The 23,849-nt window shown below is 45.2% G+C and overlaps 1 protein-coding gene across 1 annotated transcript; it reads left to right on the top strand.

Moving 5' to 3' along the window:
• Window positions 1-221: 221 nt before the first annotated feature.
• Window positions 222-22,859, top strand: ALG12 (ALG12 alpha-1,6-mannosyltransferase). The gene is made up of 10 exons (XM_033162904.1): window positions 222-273; window positions 5,085-5,266; window positions 6,525-6,657; window positions 7,419-7,592; window positions 8,819-9,013; window positions 10,337-10,440; window positions 10,655-10,878; window positions 11,730-11,899; window positions 13,717-13,792; window positions 22,402-22,859. Exons 2-10 carry the CDS (start codon window positions 5,105-5,107, stop codon window positions 22,637-22,639), a joined length of 1,476 nt encoding a protein of 491 aa, XP_033018795.1. The 5' UTR covers window positions 222-273; window positions 5,085-5,104; the 3' UTR covers window positions 22,640-22,859.
• The last annotated feature ends 990 nt before the right edge of the window (window positions 22,860-23,849 follow it).

A 23,849-nucleotide genomic window follows, 5' to 3' on the forward strand; every position in this document is an offset into this window, starting at 1 on the left:
CAGATGCCTCTTCCTGCATTGCACGGGGTTGGACTAGATGATCCTCAGGTTCCCTTCCCGCTTGCTCGATTCAAGCGCTTAAACGCGCCCTATCGAAGGGACCCATTGCAGGCGCTTTTCATTTGCCAGTCTCTAAGATGGCCGGGATGCGAGCATGGCGCCCTTATTTCCGTAGGCGCTTAGGTCAGCTGGCACGTTCGGCCCCGCCTCTGAAACGGATCACGTGCTCCGCGGGCTGCCCTTTCCTGGAGAGGCCACGTGGGTGCCTTGCGGGTAAGTCCAGTTTCCTCCTTAGTCCGGATCTGGCAGGATTTCTCATCCGTCGGATGGGCTTGGCAGGCTTGATCTCGAAGGGAAGGAGGGAGGGGTGGAGAGCAGAAGCGGAAATAAACCGGGAGAAGAGTTGGAACAAAGATCCGATACCCTTTTAAAATGTGTTGGGTTTTTTTTGGGTGGTGGTGGAACAGAAGCGGAAGTAAACCGGGAGAAGAGTCGGATCAGATATCCGATGCCCTTTTAAAAGGTGGCGTTTTGGGGTGTGTGTGGCTGGCTAATTGGGCTGCTGCTTCCATTTCGATGTATGTGTTTTGTGGTTTTATATTTTGATTTTATTCTGTGCACCCCCCTGCGACCTCTGGGTATACAAATGCAGTCAATCAATAAAATTAAATCGGATTCTTTGGACGTCGTTGATTTGTCGCAACGGTGCTAGTTGCAATCGAAAAATGCCTTAATCCAGAGTGTGGTGTGGTGGCATGTTTGCAACATCATAACGCGTGCTTCGCCAGGGAGGCAAGGAAGTCGCATCTCTGTCCCGTAAATGCCCCTGCAAGAAAGGCAATATGGATGTAGCCAGGTTTTTTTTTTGGGGGGGGGGGTACAGAAGGTACAGACACGCTAAATGTCCCCTGTCTTGTATAAGGGAGGCAGATATCCTATAGTGCCTATACAGTAATTCTGCTTTTCCAGATGTTTGTGACAATGGAGGCAGTTAGCTTGCCCAAGGTTATGTGCTGAGTACATGGTGCAGATAACTAACAACAACAATAACTTTTAAATTTATATTCTGCCCATCTTGCTGGGCTTCCCCAGACACTGGGCAGTTTACAAACATACATAAAAAAACATAGCATCAAACATTAAGAAAAAATCCTATACAGTCATACCTCTTCTTGTGAACGCTTCATGTTGCGTTTTTTTGGGTTAAGACTGCAGCAAACCTGGAAGTGATACTTCCGGGTTTTGCCGCATGCGCAGAAGCGTTCTGCGCGGTTTACACATGTGCAGAAGCACCGCTCTGGTTGTGGACTTTTCGGGGTGCGAACGGCACCCCGAAACGGATCGTGTTCGCAACCATAGGTACCACTGTATGAGCAACAAACAAAGTAATAAATCAATAGAAACCAATAATGATTGGATTTGAGCTGCAAAACATCAACCCCTTCTTCCTCCCGATTGGTTCTCCCCTTTATTGATTTACCCTAAATATGTATTTATTACACTGTTTGCTGTAATCAGTGCCGTTTGACACCCTCCCAGCCTCCACTGTAGAATGGTGGATCTCTAGCAAAGGTGTCTCGTCAGCAGGAACCCGCCAGTGTGACAAGAGTTAGTCGGCTTCCTCCAGTTGTCTGCTTTCACCTTGCCACAGTGCAGATGCCCATGTTTTGCTGAGTGCATCTTTGTAGGAAAGAGGTTTACAACATTTTGGGGTCCACAGCTCCCTTGACCTGCGGCACCCCTGTGGGGCTCAGGAGCCCAGTTATGTCACCCCTTGCCTGCAGAGTTGGCAGCCCCTCACCCTTTTTCGAACACCCTCCCTTGTGGACTGTTCCCTCAGCCTCCTCTCCTTGGAAGGCCTCTGGGCAGCCACTGCCCCCTGGTCTGTGAGCTGCCCCCCAAAGAGGTGCCTCCTCACACTGCCCCACAGGGGCTTGGGACTTGCCTGTCCATTCCCAACAGCAGGGGCTGGTGAACTGGCTGGCTGGGCTCCCTTGTCCGCTTGCTTGCTTACTGCGAGGCCACCTCACCTCCTGGTAACCAGCACCCCCCGTCCAGCCCCAGAGGCACAATTCGCCTGCGGAGCTTGTAGCCAGGGCTGCTGCAACAAACAGGGCATCGGAGGAGAGAGGGAAGGAAAGAGGAACAGAGAGGCCAGTGTTGCCCTTGGCACCCCTGACCATCATTCAAGGCACCCCAGGGTGCCAGTGCGCACTTGTTGAAAGCCACCGGCTTAGGAAAATGGTCAGAAAGGGATAGAGATCTATAAAAATAGGCATGCGGTAGAGGCACCCCACGGCACACTGGTTGATAACCAACTGCCATAGGGAAAGACGGGGTGAACTGTACAAATCCATCTTGCACTCAATCCCTGGCCAGCTGGTTGGCATTGGACCATTAGGACTCGGTAAGGGCAAAAAGCAAAACAAGGCAATCAACGAAACACTCCAGTAAAAATCGATGCACATTGATTTTTCCTGGCTTTGTTTTTGAGACGGCTGTTTGACAAGGCCGTGTGCCCTGTTAAGAGAACCACTGTTGTATTTCATATTCCGCCCCCCCCCTTATCCGCTGCCGTTTAAGAACAACAACAACAACAAACACTTTGGCTGAATTAATGATCCTTCAAAAAAGAAAAAAGGAATTACCGGTAACACACAGTGAAATACTCAGTGTGAACTAAGCATCTTCTGTGTTGCTTGTTAGGGAAAATTTGTGTTGAGCAAGGGGTCAGAATGTTGTTTTTGGGTGTATTTGTTCTAATAGCACTTGTGGCAAAGGCACTGTGAAATTCTTTGACTTTGTGCCATGTTCTAAGCAAGAAGTACCACATTTTCCTATTTTTTTTTTATTACAGTATTACTATTCTCTTCTCTCTACCCTTTCTTTTCCTTCTTTCTTACTCTTCTCTTTTTTCCTTTGATAAGATACATAGATAAGTGTTTTAGTTTGGCGGGGGGGGGGGGAGGAGAGGATATTGGACATTAAGTTCTGTTTTTTTTCTTTAATGAAATTCATTCCAAAAAAAAAAAACACCCCACAAGGCAACTGACCTGGCTTATAGTGTAACGTTTTCCACAATTGAATTCCAACACCTACTGGACCAAGGTATTTTGGGGGTCTAGCACCCACAAACTCATAACAATACCTTCTAGCCAGATAATTAGAGAGGGAAGAGAAATGGATAAGCTCAACATGCTTGCAATGTGAAGCTGTGCTGGTTTAGAACAGCTTGGTGCCCAAACCAGCATCATGGTTATTCTTTGTGCCTGCGGTGTTTGGCTCTGCAGAGAGATGCTGATTTGTCTTTTAACTTTCTCTCTTTTTTGAAATAATTTTTATTTGATTTTACAAGTGTAGAGTTATAACCATACCAAATACATATCCAGATTTAGAGATTTCTCTGAATCGCCAGACTTCCCTCCCCCATCCCCTCCATGGGTCCTATTGTCAACCTTTTCAACTGCACATTACAGCCGTACCTCGTGTTGCGTTCGCTGCGGCTTGCGAATGGCGCAGGTTACGAACGCGGCAAACCCAGAAGTGTTTACTTCCGGCTTTCGCGGCACGCGCAGAAGCACTCCGCGTGGTCTGCGCATGCACAGAAGCATTCTGTGCAGGTCGCCCTTCCGCCCATGCGCAATATCGCCGCTCAGGGTGCAGACTTTTCGGGGTTCGAACGGTACCCTGAAACAGATCGTGTCCGCAACCCGAGGTACCACTGTATTTCATAATCCATAATTTATATCTCTCCTTATTGTCCATAATGTTTGTTACATTATAAGTGTTATTAGAATCCTGCTAATGTTTTCATCTGCTTACAGTGGCCTCCTAACTAAATTACAATTTCCCCCCATTCTTTCTTGAATTTTTTGCCTTATTGGTTACTGAGCTTTTTGGTCAGTTTTCCCATTTTGGTGTAGTCCAACAGCTTGGTTTGCCATTCTTCTGGTCGGGACTCTCTCTCCCCCCCCCCCCAATCAATCTCTGGGCTACTAGCATCTGTGCTGTTATCGCATACATAAAAAGTCTTTTCTGCTCCTTTGGGGTGTTGATACCTACAATTCTTAATAAAAAGTCTTCTGGGTTGTTTTTTGTTTTTTTAATAAAGGTTATTTCAAACATTTTTTTTCAATTCATTATAGATCATTTTCCAGAATGCTTTTATTACCTTACACGACCACCACATATGGTAGAAGGTGCCTTCTTTTTGTTTTCATTTCCACCAGGTATTTGTACCTGTCTTATACACTTTTGCTAACTTAATGTAAATGTAAAGGGACCCTTGACCATTAGGTCCAGTCGCGGACGACTCTGGGGTTGTGGCGCTCATCTCACTTTATTGGCTGAGGGAGCTGGCGTACAGCTTCCGGGTCATGTGGCCAGCAGGACTAAGCCGCTTCTGGTGAACCAGAGCAGTGCACGGAAACACCGTTTACCTTCCCGCTGGAGCGGTACCTATTTATCTACTTGCACTTTTTGGGGTGCTTTCGAACTGCTAGGTTGGCAGGAGCTGGGACCGAGCAACGGGAGCTCACCCCATCGCGGGGATTCGAACCGCCGACCTTCTGATCGGCAAGCCCTAGGCTCAGTGGTTTAGACCACAGCGCCACCTGCATCCCATTTTTTGCTAACTTTTGTTGTTGTTCAGTCGTTCAGTCGTGTCCGACTCTTCGTGACCCCATGGACCAGAGCACGCCAGGCACGCCTATCCTTCACTACCTCTTGCAGTTTGGCCAAACTCATGTTAGTAGCTTCGAGAACACTGTCCAACCATCTCATCCTCTGTCGTCCCCTTCTCCTTGTGCCCTCCATCTTTCCCAACATCAGGGTCTTTTCTAGGGAGTCTTCTCTTCTCATGAGGTGGCCAAAGTACTGGAGCCTCAACTTCAGGATCTGTCCTTCTAATGAGCATTCAGGGCTGATTTCTTTGAGAATGGATAGGTTTGATCTTCTTGCAGTCCATGGGACTCTCAAGAGTCTCCTCCAGCACCATTTTGCTAACTTACTAGGAGTCAAATACCACCAGTACATCATTTTCATGTCTTCTCTCACTTTCAATCTCGCACTATAATCATGCGCAGGTGGATGTTTTGTATCCAGCATGGCAGAGAAGAGACCTTCGGGAGGACAGCAGCTTCTGTTGCTGTTGATCATCGCCGTGGCCTTCGTGCACCTAGCTGTCTGCCCGTTTGCAAAAGTGGAAGAGAGCTTCAATCTTCAGGCCATCCACGACATCCTTTGCCACAAGCTGGACTTCGACAAGGTGAACGGGATGGTCCTTGGGGAGGGTCCTGCTTCCGAAACCTTCCTCCGTTTACGACTGGTGTCCTGCTGAGTTGCTAGGTTCATGGGACGAAAGGGCAGGCCTCACGCAACCAAGCACAGGTTTTAACGCCTTCTGTCTTTAGCCTCTGGGTTTCGATGGACGTGGTAGAATGGAAACAAACACCCATTGCTTGAGGGAGTCGAAAGAGGAGCACCATTATTTTTTTTTGGGGGGGGGTGAGATTTGAGATTAAGCACTTAATTCTCATCCCATGACCAGAGGCATGGATGAAAAAAGAAGAAGCCATATTTATGCCCCACTAGAGAGGGAAATGTTTTATCAATTTATTATTATTTGAATCACTGCGCGGATGACGATGTGAAGGCCGATCCACACCTGCTAAGCCAAAATATTTGGATTGAATTCAGTACAAGTCTGATCCCCACATATGTATAGATGGGAATTGGAGTCTAGCAACACTTGGAGGGCGTGGGTGCCTCACCAATATTTTATATGCCGTACTTTTCCATCTATAAGACACCCCCATGTATAAGACCCCCCTATTTTGGGGGACTAAAATTTATGTAAATGGGGGAGGTGGTACAAAGTTGTTGAGCTTTTTTTAAAGGAAGCATTGCCCAAAGTTGTTGGGCTTTTTTGCGGAAGGTTGCACAGAGTTGTTGGAGTTTTTTTAAGGGGGGAATGCCGAAAATTCCTCACCCACACGCGTCGCTAAATCAGACTCGCGTCTGTCCCCTCGCCGGCAGAATCTGCAAATCGCCTGCCCAACTGAGGCAGCGTCGGCCAATCAACACCACCCATTGACGCAGCAACCAATAACACGCACAATAGCTGCTGACAGCCGCGGCAGCAACCAATCAAACGTCCACCCCGTGCACTGACCATGTATAAGATGGCCACAACTTTTTAGCATGATTTCTTAGGGGGAAAACAGTCTTATACGCTGAAAAGTACGGTAATCCTTCCGGAGGGATCTCATGGGGAAGTGTGCTGTATTAGGCAAATTGCTGCTTCAGGGTTATACTACTCGTCTTTTTAAGTACCTCCACAAATACCAGCAAGGCTTCTCTGGAGCAAATACTTTGGAGAGCGCATCCCCGTTTATGGTGACCCACCGAATTTAGAACTACAATTGCCACAGAATATTTGCGCTTTCTGTTTTGTGGGTCATATATTTGTTATTTGCAATGTTTGTTGGCTGCCTCTCCATAGCCTCTTTGTTTTTAAATGACAGTATGATCACCACGAATTTCCTGGCGTCGTCCCGAGGACGTTCCTTGGCCCGTTGTTTGTTGCGCTGCTTTCCAGCCCAGCCGTCTGTGTGCTGTCGCTGCTGCAAATGTCTAAGTTTTACTCCCAGCTGATAGGTATGAGACCTGTTGCTCAAGTCAAGAAAGGCCCTTTTCAGGTGTGGGGGGCCCCCCTCTGTAATAGTCTGAAAACTGTGGATGAGGAAACCATGTTCCTGGACTACACCTCCCATCATCCCTTAGCCTTGTCCATACTGACTGGAGCTGCTGGGAGTTGTAGTTCAACAACAATAAGTGGATCGACAATATGAGAACACTTGCAACTTATGAACGGGCTGCTTACAGACGCAGACTCGGATAAATATGACAATATTTGGAATGAGGTACCACTGTAATATCAAATTTATATTTATGGGTTAGGGTATTTTTCATATATATTCATTGACTGTTCCCCCCCCCCCCCCATTCCCCATTGAATGTTTTTTCCTCTGTTTTCTGTTTCTTTGTATCACTTTATTTGTTTATAAATGGAAACTTTGAATGAGTCATACAAAATGCAGCAGCTATTAATATTTACATAAGTATTAGGATAATAATATCAATTTTATATTTATGGATTAGATTATTTTTCATATATATTAATATATTCCCCCCCCCCATGAACATTTTTGTGCCTTTTTATTTTTCTCCTTTCTTTTTCTTTGTATCTCTTTATTCCTTTATAACCGGAAACTCTGAAAAAAATTGAAAACTTGTCAATAAATTATTATTATTATTATTATTATTAGTAGTAGTAGTAGTAGTAGTAGTAAAATCGATTCTTCCATTTCTACTACAGATAACGTATTCCCCCGCTCCTTGTTTTATTTCCATGCAAGTCCGAGGAAGCCTGGGGCTATGCGTGATTTATGCCTTGTGGCGGTTGCACAAAGAAGTCAGAAAGCAGTTTGGTCCGACCGTCTCCATGATGTTCTGTCTCATAACTGCGACGCAATTCCACCTGATGTTCTACTGCACTCGAACGCTCCCCAACGTGTTTGCACTACCCATCGGTAAGCAATTTTACCCGCCGTTGCCTTTAGACTGAAATAACTTGCCGCTTGATCAGTAGTTAATCCAGAATGGAAAACGAGCGAGGTCCCAAGCAAAGACGAATGGCGACTTAAGCTGATGGAATATGCGCAGCTTGCGGAACTTACAATAAGAGAACAAGATGAACGTATGTTTAGAGAAGATTGGAAAATGTTTATTGAATATATTTGGTGGGGGGGAATTGTGTACATTTGAAAAGGTGGGCAGCGTTAAGATAAATTCAGCAGTGTAAAAAAGTTTTGATGAATGTAATAATGGAATACTGAACGGTCTATTTCAGGCACGTCCAACTTCCAAGAGACTGCGATCTACTCACAGTATAAAAAGACCGGCTGTGATCTACCCATTGTCATTGCTAGGAATTGTTGAGATTTTGTTAGGGGAGGGTTGTATAGAGGGGTGTTTCTAGCCCCTTGGCTGCCCGGGGCGGGAAGCCAAGAGGAACCCCTGGGGGCAGGGCATTGTGGTGCGTGCGTGCGTCATGACGCACGCGACGCCCCGCCGCACGAAGGGGTGCCGGGCGGCGGATTCAGGAGTCTCTGCAGCCCATAGAGACACCCTAAGCCGCCGCCCGGGCTCCCTTGGCGGAGCACAAGTCGGGGCAGGGAGAGGGACGGGCCAGCGTGGAGGGGTGTCCCTCCTCGCTGGCCCGCTCCTCTCCATGCCCTGGCTCTGCAAGCCAGCCAGCGGCGGAGCTTGGCATAGAAGCAAGGAGCGGACCAGCGAGGAGGGGATGGCACCCTTCCTCGCTGGCACGCCTCTTGCCTCCGTGCCAAGCTCCGCCACTGGAAGGGGGGGACTATTTTCGGCGCTGCCAGGGGCGGAGCTGCAGGGGCGGCCAGCGAGGGGGCGTGACACCCCTTCTCGCTGGCCGCCCCTGCGGCTCCACCCTGGCAGTGCCGAAAATAGCCTAATTTTTAATATATATATTATTATTATTATTTTAAGCCCAGGGGCGGGGCCTAGCAGGGTGCTGCCCGCCCCCCCCCCCGGACCCCTTGCTAAGCCCCTGGTTGTATGCAAAATTAACCATGGAAAGAGAAGAAATTGATATTTTTAGGTTATTTAAATGAATTGGTTGTTTAAATTGGAAAACAGAAAATTTAATGAAAATGATGTTATTTTTAAAATGGAACCCCAAATCTGGTCACACTTTGACAGATTCTTTTGTTTCTTTGTCAACCAGTTCTATTGGCAGTTACGTTCTGGATTCAGCAAAAACACCGCTTGTTCATCTGTTTCTCGGCTTTGGCCATTATTGTCTTCAGATCTGAGCTCTGCATATTCCTGGGTCTTATGCTTTTGATAACCCTATTTAATAAAAGGCTCTCCTTTGTGAAAATGCTTTCCTATAGCATTCCTGCAGGGGCTCTCTGGCTAGGTAAGTCTTTTTTTTTTTTGAAGACCCATTTTTCTTTCCCATTGCTTTTAGCGTCGATGCATTTCTGTGAAGTCCTGGGGCTGGCTGTGGGTCATTAGTAGCTATTTTTATTTCTGGTTTTGAACAGCGTTCTGAAATGGCTTCATTAATTTTACGGATTGCTTGACTGGACTCGGAGACCTTTCTAATTACTGTTCTGAAGTATTTTACTGAAATTGTGTTGTTGCTTTATAACGATAAAGGAAACTGCCTCGGGAGAATTGTTTGCTTTGAAAGATTGAAGCTAAAAAGCAACGATGGCCTAGAAATATTTAACAATTAAAAAGCACATTTGGACCAGTGAAGAAATAACCCATTTCTAAAAACTTAAGTCTTAAACACCTAGCATCAAATAGCTTTTTATATTTATATGTACAGTCGTACCTCATGTCGCGTTCGCTGCGGGTTGCGAACGGCACGGTTTACGAACGCGCCGAACCCGGAAGTAACGGAATGAATTACTTCCAGGTTCTGCGGGTCGCGCGTGCGCAGATGCGCGCAGTGACGTCATGCGCAGACGCGCCAAATCGCAACCCGCGCATGCCCAGAAGCGGCGCTGCGGGTTGCGGACAGCTCAGGATGCCAACGGGGCTCTCAAATGGATCCTGTTCGCATCTAGAGGTACCACTGTACAGTATACAGTCTTGCGAATGTTTCATGTTGCGTTTTTTCGGGTTAAGAACGTGTCAAACTCGGAAGTGTTTACTGTGCACATGCGGACATGCCCAGAAGCCCCGCTCTGGTTGCAGACTTTTCAGGGTGCGGACGATACCCCGGAACAGATCGTGTTTGCAACCAGAGGTATCACTGTAGTCTCCAAAGATATTTCAAATCACTTACCATCATAAAGTTTTTTTATACATACGGTGCATAACATCTTCTAGACTTCCAACCCCCTCCTTTCCTGATGTTTATTTTTACTACTCCTTTTTATTAGCTGTTTTAAAACTTAATATCTAAGCCATAGCTGTCAACTTTTCCCTTTTTAAAAAAAGGGAAATTCCCTTATTCCGAATAGGATTCCTCGCAAGAAAAGGGAAAAAGTTGACAGCTATGATCTAAGCCCCCATATCATTAATTCTTCCATTTAATCTGCTGCTTATATTTCAAATCCTGCCTGCGACTTCAACCCAGAGTGAAGGGTTTTTATTCAACTGTAATTCAGATGGTGTTTTATGTCTTTATCTGGGAAGCAAATCCTTTGCTTCAAACTAAGAAAAGAAAAGAAAAAGTGTTTTCCGTTTCACTTTTTACTTTGGGATTTTGCTTTTTTTTTTTTTTTAGGACTCACCGTAGCCTTGGATTCCGTGTTGTGGAGGCAGCTTCTGTGGCCCGAGGGGAAAGTGCTTTGGTATAACACCGTTTTAAATAAAAGTTCCAACTGGGGAGTATCCTTTAATGTGTGGTACAGCATCAGGGAAATCAGGTATTCTGAGCTGGCATGATCATCCCAGCTGATGCCCTGTGAGTTTCTCTCTCTCTCTCTCTCTCTCTCTCTCTCTTTCTCTCTGATTTTTATTGATTTTACATATAATCACATTACGTAACATAGAATAGAATAGAATAATAATAAGGAAAAAAATCCTTAACTCTTTTTTGTAGACTTCTCCTTTCTTGTGGTATTTTTATTCAGCCATGCCTCGTGCCCTGGGTTGCAGTATTATATTCATACCGCTAGGTGCAGGAGATAGAAGAACTCGAATATTACTTCTACCCACACTTGGCTTCATTTTTCTGTATTCCTTTCTCCCACACAAAGAACTGCGGTTTATTATATACACTTTCCCAATCTTCAATATTGTGGCTGCCAAAGGCTGCTCACGAATGTAAGTTAAGATTATTATTATTTTAATCCTTTCATCTTTTGTTTTATTGGTAATGTATTACTTACCAGTTTTAGAATCACTTTGAGTTGCCTCCTTCCATCACAGCTCACCTGTGAGAGCCAGTGTGGTGTAGTGGTTAAGAGTGGTAGACTCGTAATCTGGGGAACCGGGTTCGTGTCTCCGCTCCTCCACATGCAGCTGCTGGGTGACCTTGGGCTAGTCACACTTCTCTGAAGTCTCTCAGCCCCACTCACCTCACAGAGTGTTTGTTGTGGGGGAGGAAGGGAAAGGAGAATGTTAGCCGCTTTGAGACTCCTTCGGGTAGTGAAAAGTGGGCTATCAAAGCCAAACTCTTCTTCTACCTAACAAGGTAAAATTGACCTGAAGGAAGAAAAATGTGTGAATTTATGTTGGCCAAAAGCCATTCACATCCTTTCTATTTACTCACTGAACCACCACAACGTGTGGGTTTTTTCCCTGTATTTCAGTTGGATATATTACGGGAAGACAAGATCAGCACCCCTAACATGGGTTTTTTCGCCCTATTCAGTCGTACCTTTGAAGCTGAACGGAATCCCTTCCGGAAGTCCGTTCGGCTTCCAATATGTTCGGAAATCAAAGTGTGGCTTCTGATTGGCTGCAGGAAGTCCCTGCAGCCAATCAGAAGCCCCGTCGGGCGTCCGAGTTCCAAAGAACATTCGCAAACCAGAACACACACTTCCGGGTTTTGATCATTTGGGAACCAATTTGTTCCGGAGCCAAGACTTCCAAGGTACGACTGCATTTGAGTTGGATATATTACGCAAAGACAAGATCTGCCGCTAAGTCTCGTCTCCTTTTCTCCTTTGCAGTCTAAACAACTACAAGAAGTCTTGGTTGTATAAGTTGGCATCTCTCTTTGTTGCAGTACACCTTCTAGCTAATGCTGTCTACTCGGGAGTATCGCTGTATGTTTCCCACTTCAATTACCCTGGAGGAGTCGCCATGCAGAAACTGCACCAGTTGGTGTCTCCAACAGCAGGTGCGTGAAGCCAAGATGAAACTTAAGGAAGAGACTTTTGGGCTCGGGTCCCGTGACAGTCAGTGGGGCATCATTTGTTCATTTGCAGATGCTTAGCTTGGCTTTGGGAAGCTGCTTTGAGGAGGCAGCTCGGAACGGAGAAGCGGCCATCCTATGTTCACTGCATACGTCCAAAACACCACGATGCCACTGCGGCTCGGCGGTGCCAGGTTTTCAACACTGTGATGTATCGCCAGCCAAACGTCGCAATACGGCGATGGATCGTGATGTTGAAAAACCGAGGGAGAAACGAGCTGTGTCGGATCTGGCCCTGTGAGGCAATGTGTCGGGGACCGTGTTGAGGAGGGCTGCACTGAGGAAGAATGGTGGGAGCCACGCTCTTCCCCCTGATCCTGAATCTTCCCAGGACAGTATAGAATTAGAAGAGTGGTTTGCAGAAGGTCATAGTTCAGAAGGCAGAAGCTGGGAAATACTGGATGGGGTACAGCTAGCGGAAGAAACAGTAGGAGAGAGAGAGTGTTAAAAGATTCACAGTCTCTGGATAGCATCCACCCCCCTTCCCCAAAGTCCCGGAGAGCACAGAAAGTGTCAGAAAAGAAAACACAGAGGCTCCAAGCTCAGATTACAAGATGTAGGAGTGATGTACATTAATTGGGATGGTGCAGGGAGTGACTTTAATTGGGAGCACCGCCATTCTGGTTAAATGCTTTCTTTTGTCCTTCCCTGTGTTTATTAAAGAAACTAACTGGTAAGAATTCTCTTTCGTTTGATCGGCTCATTTACGGCCATGGAGGAAGAAGCCGATTCCCCAAAGCCTGTCACAATGCAGTGAGACCACCTCTGATCCCTCAGCGGGAGCGACTGCAAATTCACACCAGTGCCTTGTGGGGCCCGACCCGAGGCACTTGTTCCTCTGCACACATCGGAGCGAGTCCCTCCCAACACGGCACACTGAGGGAAAAATGAGCTCCGTCAACTCTGGCACCTTGCAGCTTGTTCCTCGGTGGCATATCGTGGGTGAAGGGTGCTGCCTCTCCTGACTCGGGAGTGGCAGCAGTTTCACCTGCGATATACCGCCGGGCAAAGACGCCATCACACTCTGGCCCTCAAACCGGCCCTGGGCGATATATCAATGCTTTGCCCAGGCCAAGATACCACTTTGAGGTCACGGCTTCCCCCAAAGAATTCTGGGAGCTGTCGTTTTTTAAAGGTGCCGAGAGTTGTTAGGAGACCACTGTTGCTCTCCCGGAGCTACAGTTCCCAAAAGTGGTTTTAAAAAATCCCTCTTCACTAGGAACTCGTGAGGACTGCAGCTCTGGGAGGGGAATGACATCATAGTGAGGGGGGTGACATCATAGTCCTTAAAATGCATGCTTAAAATGTGGCCAGTGGCTGAGGGAAAGGTTAAGTAGCCACATACTAATTCACTGGTTTAAATTCCCTGGGCGGCAGGTAGATTGAGAAGCAGATCTTTGTAGCAGGTCAGCAAAAAATCCTGGCTCTCAGTTGCTCATCCAGTGAGGTGCTCACTAGATATCGCTGATCCGTCTTTCCCAGACTGCACAGCTAATGGTTATAGATGATGGGAGTTAGGGTCCAACAACATTTCGGGGCGCAGCATGTTGGTCACCGCCAGCTTAACAGCGGCGACAATAAAGCCCCCCCCCCAAATAACAAAAAATAGGTTGAAGAAATAAAGAAAGCTTGGATGTGAGAGGAAACCGGAAACCCCAGTGTAGATTAAGTTTTACTCCTTCCTTTCAAGCATTTCTGTTTTAATCTATTTATTTAGAAGCTCTGTATCATTCTCTCCTCAGATGTTTCCGTCCATATCGATGCAGCTGCAGCGCAGACCGGAGTGTCTCGGTTTTTAGAAGTCAATTCGCATTGGAAGTAAGTTTTTTTTGAAATAATAATAATTTTTATTCGTTTTCCATTACGGTCCAGCAATAGCCTTATTATAACAGTACCAATTTATAATGCAATTATTAATACCAGTTGTTCAAATGCCAAATTATATAATTTGGATAAAGTGGGGGCCCCGCGTGCTAGATTTTATGATTTTCTTTATTTCTGTGTTCCAAAATCTTACTAATTTCTCTCTCTCTCTCTATATATATATATATATAAATTAAATTTTCTGTTTTACAATTTAGAATATTCATTTAACCAACCTTAAAATATCAATGACTTCCCTTCTCTTTCCATGGTTCATTTTATGTAACATAAATTCCTGCATATTTTAAATAAACCAGGCCATTTTGTATTCCATTATTACATCCATCAAAACTTATTTACACTGTTGAATTTATCTTAATGCTGCCAATATTTTCAGGTGTACACAATTTCTCCCCATATATTCAACAAACCTTTTCCTATCTTCTTTAAATGTATGTTCTTCTCGTTCTCTTATTCTATATGTTAGATCCTCAAGCTGCACATATTCCATCAGTTTTAAGTTGCCATTCTTCTTTAGTTGGGACCTCGCTCATTTTCCATTTCCTGTTTTCCAAAATCTTATTAATTTCAATTACATTCCGGTCATAAATCTCTCATACAACAGCTGCAATATTAACAACTTCAATTCATGAAGACACAGTTTTTAAAAATCTTTTTATTGAGTTTTTAACAACATCCACCAGCATCAACATATAGCCAAACTATCAAGACAAAATCAGATAAATTATACATACATCATTCAATCATAATCTTTTCTCTTAAAAAAAAGGAAAAAAGGGGGGAAAGTACAATTAAGATAAAAAATTATATATTCAAATATGTAAAGTTTACTCGTCATTCTATTCAAACTGAAAAAGAGCTAATGTATATACTAATATTTGACTTCCCTCATCCATTTCTCCAATAAACCAGAGTTGATATGTTAAGAATTGAGAACGTGACACTGACATCCTTGAAAATAAAGCTGTTCCTCAATATATACTTTCAAAAATTGCTTTTTCTCTATAACATTTCAAAAATTGGGCAAGTCTTGCAACCTGTGGGCTCTATCCTTTGTAAAGGATGGACTGTGTGCTGGCTAAGAGCCAGGAGCTGTAAAGAAGGTCAAAAAGAGAAGAGGGAGAAAAGGGAAGATGGCTGCATGCCCAAACTTTATTTGCGTCAGCTAGGGTCATGCCCATCTACCTGGTTGCAGGAGGAGGTGGCTCCGAACAGGTACGACAGGAAGTCTTCCCTGTTTGGAGCCAGAGTCTCCTGCGCATCCATTCTAGGAAACAAGGAATGTTGTACTTGACTGCTCTAGCAATACACACCACAAATAAAAATCATTAAGATTCAGTTATCACTTCATATAAAAGTGCAAAAGCAATGATTTCATACATGTTGGGCATATGACATACGCAAATACAGTCATGCCTTGGATCCCAAACGCCTTGGTACTCGGACGTTTTCGCTCCCGAACACCACAAACCTGGAAGTGAGCGTTCCGGTTTTCGAACGTTCTTTTGGAAGTCAAACTTCTGACGCAGCTTCCGAAGCTGCAGTTTGGTTTCCAAACCTTTTGGAAATCGAACGGACGTCTGGAACGGATTCCATTCGACTTCCAAGGTAAGACTGTACCCCCCAACTAGTTTAGTAGATTATAGTAACCCCACAATTTATGCACATGTAACATGCATATTCAGCTTTGCATGCATGGCAATTTTTAAAAAAAGAAAAAATGACTTTGACAGTCCCACCCGCCATTGAACCCAGTGGGCCTGGAGTCTTATTTCCAAGTCTTATTTTCATGTATTGCTTGTTTTGGCTCTCTAGAAGCTGTTGCACAACAAGTGAGATTCCTGCATTGTAGGGGGTTGGACTAGATGACCCCTGGGGTCCCTTCCAGCTCTTCTACAATTCTAGGATTCTAGTCATTATTATTATTATTAAACTGTTTTTTATTTATGCTTTTCAAGTTTATACATTTCACTAATTTTATACATTTCACTAATTTTACAATCATTTCAAAACTTGACTTCCTTCCGCCTCTTTCTGTGCTTCCTTAAATTTGTTTTTCATATCTTCTGCATATCTAAATTAACTTCATTTACTCATTTATTCATCTTCTTTAAATATATACTCTTACAAAAGTGCAGGTTATTACAGTAATCCTTACCAATATTTTTATCTACCGTATTTTCCGGCGTATAAGACGACTGGGCGTATAAGACGACCCCCAACTTTTCCAGTTAAAATATAGAGTTTGAGATATACTCAACCACAGATTCTCCACCCGGCGTATAAGACGACCCCTGACTTTTGAGAAGATTTTCCTGGATTATACGCCAGAATATACAGTATTTATAATTTATCTGTAAATATTCAATAAACCATTTCCATTCTTTTGTTAAGTTATCTTGATTTCTTATTCTTCTCAATAAGAATAAGAACCAGGATTCTATTCTAGATGCGGTTTTGGCTTTTGACGCAACCTCCAGAACATAACCCCTGAGCAAATTGTGGGCTTACTATATTGCCAGAGTTCGCAAAGGAATTTTCCCACTTCCCATTAATGGAAATCTAGGCAAATCTTTTTTCCCAAACTGGGGAGTGCTTCGCCTTCAGAACTGCCTAAATTCAATTAAATGGATGTCAACACGATTAAGATGTGAGGGAGAAGCCTCGGCCCTTCGGCAGGAGCTCTGAGCACCTACATAAACTCAGTGACTCATATAGGCCACCTGAGCTACCTTTTCATCGCCGTGCCTCAAATCTGCCTCAAGAAAAATGGCTGGCGGCTGATTGTCTTCCTCCCGTGACTGGCGGCAAATCAGCTTGACAGACATGCTAATGCAAGGCATGCTCTCTATCATCTTGGCAAAACCAGGATGAAAGGACAGGGCTGAATAATAGGGTTTGGCAGAGCTTGCGTCTTAATGACAGCTTCTTCGGTAGCCGGGGGGCAAAGTATCACTCGAGGAGCTGGCCAGGTGTTTGGTTCTCTCCTGCAAGCATCCCATACTTACTGTTTCAATTAGCAGCTGGCTTAGATTACGTGCAGCTGGCAAATGCAACACAATTTATGAGGGCGGGAGCATCTGCCCAGTGACGGGCGAGGTTCCTCAAACAAAAAAGTCGGCACTGTTTGGCACAAGACTTGCTCTGCATAGTCAGGGATGGAGGCAGGTTATTCCAAGGAGCAGACTGCCCTGTTGGTGTTCTTTTCTGCCGGACCTTCGCCAGCCTGGAGCCTCCTAGATGTTTTGGGCTACAGATCCTGTAGTTCAGATAGGCTGAGCTGCGGCACAGGGCCGAAGGCATTAATGGGTGCGATTAACTGGAGCCAGCCAGCCTGGCTCTTCCCTTAGCTCCCCGGGTGTCTGTGTGCAGCCTACCCTTCCAGAGGAAGCCAAACAAGCGTTGCAGAGCTGATGCACGAGGGTGAAAAAGTAGGGGAACGGTCAGAACAATTTGTCACCCATTGCAAGCAAGGAAGAGACATCGCAGTGGTCTGCTACAGAAGTTTGTGTGGCCTTCTGTGCGGTTCGTAAGAAGGGCCAGGGTGGCGTAACGGTTAGAGCGTCAGACTAGGCCCTTGGGAGAGCAGGGTCCAAATCTCCAATCAGACATCGAAGCTCTCTGGGTGACCTTAGGCCAGTCGCCATCTCTTAGCCTAACCTGGGATGCTGGTGGCGCTGTGGTCCAAACCACTGAGCCCCTTGGGCTTGCCGATCAGAAGGTCAGCGGTTCAAATCCGGACAACGGGGTGAGCTCTTGTTGCTCTTTCCCAGCTCCTGCCAACCTAGCAGTTCGAAAGCACGCCAGTGCAAGTAGATAAATGGGTACTGCTGCAGCGGGGAAGCTAAATGGCGTTTCCGTGAGCTCTGCCTTCCATCACAGTGTCCCGTTGCGTCAGAAGCGCTTTAGTCATGCTGTTTGAGGACAAACGCTGGCTCCCTTGGCCTGAAAGCGAGATGAGCACCGGAACCCCATAGTCGCCTTTGACTGGACTTAACCGTCCAGGGTTCCTTTTCCTTTTTGCACCTCACTGGGTTGTTATGAAGATGAAATGTGTGTGTGTACACGATTAAGTCCAGCTTTCCAGGTCATGCAGCCAGCATGACTAAACCACTTCTGGCGCAATGGAGCACCATGACGGGAGCCAGAGCGCACAGAAACGGCGTTTACCTTCCTGCCGCAGCGGTACCTATTTATCTTCTTGCACTGGTGTGCTTTTGAACTGCTAGGTTGGCAGGAGCTGGGACAGAGCAACGGGACCTCACCCCATTGCAGGGATTCGAACCGCCAACCTTCCGATCGGCAAGCCCAAGAGGCTCAGTGGTTTAGACTCCAAGGTTGGTGTGAATAAAGGAGCAGCCTCCATTGACCATAAGGCATTGTGTCTAAAATAAGGCAGGGCTCAATACTGCGTAGGAATCCCATCCGCTGAACTTGAAATCACTGTCCTAATCTCAGATGCTTTGGGATAGACCGAGACTGATGGAAGGGAGTTGGTCCTATTTGTTATTCACAAACCTCAACTCTGATTTGGCATTAAAAGCAGGTTCCAGTTTTTATTTTATTTTAAAAATAATAAAGACATCAAACGCTCTTTACATCTTGGCCGTAGACACAGTTTGCAAATGAGGAAGACTTAATGAGATGTTTACTGGACCAGTATTTTATGTGCACCGTTCTGTCTGGGAAATGCAGCTAAATCGCCTGAAGCATCCCCAAAGAAACTTGTATCAATTTTAATGCCTCTCTCTGGGGCATTGTTAATAGCAAAGGGAAGTACCGTGTTTCTCCTAAAATAAGACACCGTCTTATATTTTTTTTCGCTCAACAAAACACAGTATGGCTTATTTTCAAGGGATGTCTTATTTTAACCGTGTCGCATCGGTACGCTGCATAGCCACGCCTCTCCAGGCTGTTTTAATGGGAGGTACCACGTCACTATGGCTTATTTTCGGGGTATGGCTTATTTTTGGGGAACGGCTTATATTTCGCAAATGCATAGAAATCCTGCTATGGCTTATTTTATGGCTATGTCTTATTTTATGAGAAACAGGGTACATGTTGTTGATTTGGATTTGGGGAGGTGAATAAGACGTGCAGCTTTTTTTGCATTTGGAATAGTGGGCAGGGCTGCATTTACTCGATGAACACAGGCATTCTGCCATCGCTACAAGTTGGGCAGTTGTGCCCTGTTGCCGCTTCAGCCCCATGGAAAAGTCTTGATGCTCCCTATCGGGGGCTAGTCTTGGTGTAGCTCCTTCCACTGCTGGTTGGCAGCCCATTCCGGTCGTGTTTCAATGTGCCATTCCGACCTACGCCCACTTTGTCCTACACAATTTTATCCGGGTATTCGTGACATCTATGCTAGATAGATAGCGTGACATCTATGCTTTGGGGTAGATAGCGACGGATTTCAGTGTCTGCAGGTCTGACCTTGCACCTCCCCTTTCTGCAACAGCTGCCACGATCCTTTGTTTTTTTAATGAAATGATTGTGCAGATAAGTATCTTTGCTATTCACTTACAAAACAGTAGGGCAATGGGATAGGCAAAATAGCCTATTTTAAAAAAAATGCCCAAGTTTGGCATTTTTTTAAATAAAAAAAAAATCTTCCTTGCTCCCTAGAACATCATAGATAACCTCCCATGTTTCTTTCCACACTGTTCTATATATGGCCCAGGAGTTGTGGTCCCCAGACCTATCTTCTCCTGAGCAAACTGCCTAGACTAATCTGTCTCTCAGACTGTGCTCTGCCCCCTTCTGTAGTCATTTTTGAGGGACTGGAATGTGACCTTGAACGATGATACCTCTCTGGAAAAAGGATGGGGAGTTGTGCATTTGAAGGTTGACCTTACGACAATGTGGCTCTTGAATAACATGCTGTTATTCTTTGAAGGAGAACTGCTTGAAAATGATTTACGGGTGGTATTTAACTCCGAGTAGGCTTGCTAAGATTTATGAAGACTGAATCAGATAAGTCCTGGAGATGCAAAGAGGTGGAGGGAATGTTCTTTCATATGTGGTGGACTTGTAAAAGGGCAAAAGAATATTGGGAAATGATCCATAATGAATTGGAAAAAATGTTTAAAAGTACTCCCCCCCCCCCAAAAAAAAATCCAGTCCTTTCTGTTGGGGATAATTCAGACTGAAATTCCCAGGTGTCAATTTTTTTAATTTATGTATGCCACTACTGCGGCCTGTGTTTTGTTAGCCCCAAAATGGAAAATGAGCAAGGTCCCAACCAGAGTGGCAACTTAAACTGATGGAATATGTGCAGCTTGCGGACCTAACACATAGAACATGAGAACAGGAAGATCATATGTTTATAGAAGGTTGGAAAACGATTATTGAATATATGGGGAATAACTGTGTACAGCTGAAAATGCTGGCAGCATTAAGATAAATTCAACAGTGTAAATAAGTTTTGATGGATGTTATAATGGAATGCTGAATGGTATAGTTTCTGTAAAATATGCAAGGATTTATGATATATAAAATGAACCGTGGAAAGAGAAGAAAGGAAGTCATTTATAATTTAAGGATGTTAAAATGAGTAAAACAGAAAATTTAATAAAAGTTATATGCAAGAAAGAGGGAGAGGGAGAGGGAGAGAGGGAGAGAGAGAGAGAGAGAATGAATGTGGATCTGGAGCCCCACCACAACCCTAATTCTTCAACTCTGGAACAGTCTCAACCATTCCCCCCCCCCTGAAATTGGGCAGGGCGTTGTGAGCACTCTAGAAGCAACTCATGAGCCTTTGCAGACCAAGGAGCAGAGGCTGGCGAAGCCGGCACAGATCCGTCGGCACAGACATCACAAGACACCCATGCGCGTTATTAACTGCACTCCCCGCCACTCTTGGCATCAGCCATCGGTTTTCTTCATGCATGCTTGGAGGAAACTGATTATTGGGATCCATTCCAGCCTGGCTTCAGGCCTGGTCATGGCACTCAAACTGCCTTGGCACTCCCGGGTGGAGGATATTTGTCAGGAAGGAGATGGAGGGAGAACGACTTTGCTCGTTCAGTTGGATCTCTTGGCAGCTGTTGATACTGTGGACCATAGTGTCCTTCTGCTGCATCTCAGGGAGATGGGAGTTGAGGACCACCAGGGCTGCTTCATTCTGATGGTGCAGATGAAATATCACGGGTAGAATTCTACGGTACACGGTGCCGAAAACAGTCAAGATCCAAGGATCCCCCACCTCCAGATGGTGGAGACGTCATGCACCATCTTGGTGCCCGGGCATCTTCACTTGGCCACAAAATGCGTCTGGCAAATTTTGAACGTTGCCCTCCAGATGTTGTTGCCTAGCATTGTTATCATTCCTGACCACGACAGCAGAGACTCACGCGAATTACAAGTCCAGCATCACAAGCTGTGTGGCACGCACAATTTTTAAAGTTGGGTATAGTGCAGGTATCGTTGCTGCGGTAGCCCTGGGCCAGCAACCTTTTATTGTGCCTGCAGACGCAATTCGAGTTTTTTGAGCGAGTGCTGTGGGCCATGGAGGTCGGATCCAGTAGAATTAACCTGAGCTTTGAAAAGCACATAGAGCTGAAAGAGGAAGTGGGAAAGAGTGTCTTTCTAACTTCCTAAGAAGGACTTGCTCACAAATTTATTGACAGCTGCACGAATTATGATAGCTAGGAGGTAGAAGGGACAAGTAGAATATAAAATAGAAGAATGGCATGAAGAGGTGTGGGATATAACTATTAATGATAAATTAACATGTCATTCAGGTAAGACGGGGAATATGCAGGAGAAATGATTTTGATGAGATATAGAGGGTTTTTGTACAATGTGTACTGTAAAAACGGAAATGGGTCAAACCATCGCAAGAGGTGTTGAAATTTTGGGAGGTTGGAGAGTTACAATGGAATGGTCTTGGTGGTGGGGTGCACATTCTTATTCTTATTTACTTATGATGATTACTTTGTTAACGGGATGTGGGTGGTGCTGTGGGTTAAACCACAGAGCCTAGGGCTTGCTGATCAGAAGGTCAGCGGTTCGAATCCCGCAACAGGGTGAGCTCCCGCTGCTCGGTCCCTGCTCCTGCCCACCTAGCAGTTCGAAAGCACGTCAAAGTGCAAGTAGATAAATTGGTACCGCTCTGGCGGGAAGGTAAACGGCGTTTCTGTGCGCTGCTCTGGTTCGCCATCAGTGGCTTTTTCATGCTGGCCACATGACCCGGAAGCTGTACGCCGGCTCCCTCGGCCAGTAACGCAAGATGAGCGCCGCAACCCCAGAGTCGGACACGACTGGACCTAATGGTCAGGGATTCCTTTACCTTTATTACTTTGTTAAAATAAAATTAAAATTAAAAAAGAATCTTTAAAATATAAGTATAAAATATAAGAATGAATAGAAACAAAAAAGAAAAGGGGACAGCGTGTGAATAATAATAATAATAATAATAATAATAATAATAATAATAATCTTTATTACGCTCCTGCTTCTATGCCTTGCTTATTTCCAGACTGCAGCAATGGTCTTACTTTTGAAAAGAAAAAAACTAATAGCAGTTTCTTATTGCTTAACAGGTATGACAAACGGGAAGACCTCATGCCAGGTGACCCACTCATGTTTTCATACACACATATACTTATGGAGATGAACCCTGTTCACTTGTCACATTACAAGAAGACGCACAGAGTGCTGGCGCACATACACGGGACCAGTGGGATCGGATTGAATTTTACTGCGCTGCCTCCCGTTTCTTTGAACTTGAAATCCAAATTAGTATTGCTGGAAAAGTTCCCCACGTCGGCCGGAACGTAACTTTGCAAACAAGCGCCGCGTACGTTTGCCAGAGAAGCGCTGTTGCGCCAGTTGCAAACTGGAACGCAGTGGCTGTGGAAGACTTGAGAGAACCCGCCCTGCTCCCCTTTCTTGCGAGAGGATCGCATAGACGTGCATTTATATGTCAATAGATATGGCACCAGCTATATATGTATTTCCACGCAACTGGAACCCGATACAAAATAAATAAATAAAATCATGCCGACGGTTGTTTATTGTGTGTCCCACAAAGATGTAATGCACACTTTGAAACATCTGACAGGTGTGTCGTGTTTTTGTTATTTCTTGTGCGTTTACGTAAATGTGAAAGGTAAAAAAAACTGTGTGTCCCCCGTCCCCCACCTTCTGCAACCGACTGCTAGGTAAAAACCTTTGTTGTAAGGGACTACAGCATCTAAAATTTAAATTTGTTCTGGGCTTGCTCCGACAATCTGATTGGCTACACAGTGTGGGAAAGTTTTGCCCAAAGTGCCTGTTTTTCTGGGTGGACACATCTAGGCGTCACATTTGAATAGCCTGTGTGTGCAAGAAATCCAACATGCAGGTTGTATAATAAATTCTGTGATGTGACTGTGATTGATGCTTTTACCTACTGGAAGTGCAAAGGCACAATTCAAACACGACAGCCTTATGTGCTGGGCCCAAATACAAGTCCAGTGTGAACACATTCCCTGTATCCTGCTACCAGTAACATTTCTGAACTAGCTCCCTAGTCTTTTTGCAAGCAGGTGACAGTTTAATTAACATATCACAATGAAAAAATCAAGCTAACACCTTCAAGGTGCTAATGAGAGCTATCCAAACGTAAATTAGGAGTAAAATAAAAAGTTAAAGGGACCCCTGACCATTAGGTCCAGTCATGTCCGACTCTGGGGTTGCAGCGCTCATCTTGCGTTACTGGCCGAGGGAGTCGGCGTACAGCTTCCGGGTCATGTGGCCAGCATGACAAAGCCACTTCTGGTGAACCAGAGCAGCGCACGGAAACGCCGTTTACCTTCCCGCCGGAGTGGTACCTATTTATCTACTTGCACTTTGACGTGCTTTCGAACTGCTAGGTTGGCAGGAGCTGGGACTGAGCAACGGGAGCTCACCCCGTCGCGGGGATCCGAACCGCTGACCTTCTGATCAGCTAGCCCTAGGCTCTGTGGTTTAACCCACAGCACCACAGAAGCATCAAACCATACAGTTG

Source organism: Lacerta agilis, chromosome 10 (assembly GCF_009819535.1).
Source record: "Lacerta agilis isolate rLacAgi1 chromosome 10, rLacAgi1.pri, whole genome shotgun sequence".
NCBI classification, from domain to species: Eukaryota; Metazoa; Chordata; class Lepidosauria; order Squamata; family Lacertidae; genus Lacerta; species Lacerta agilis.

Coding starts and splice junctions, on each gene's coding strand:
- ALG12 (XM_033162904.1), top strand. CDS start 5,105: ATGGCAGAGAAGAGACCTTCGGGAGGACAGCAGCTTCTGTTGCTGTTG. Junction 9,014..10,336: donor TGCAGGGGCTCTCTGGCTAG/GTAAGTCTTTTT, acceptor TTTTTTTTTTAG/GACTCACCGTAGCCTTGGAT. Junction 10,441..10,654: donor ATAAAAGTTCCAACTGGGGA/GTATCCTTTAAT, acceptor TCTTTTTTGTAG/ACTTCTCCTTTCTTGTGGTA.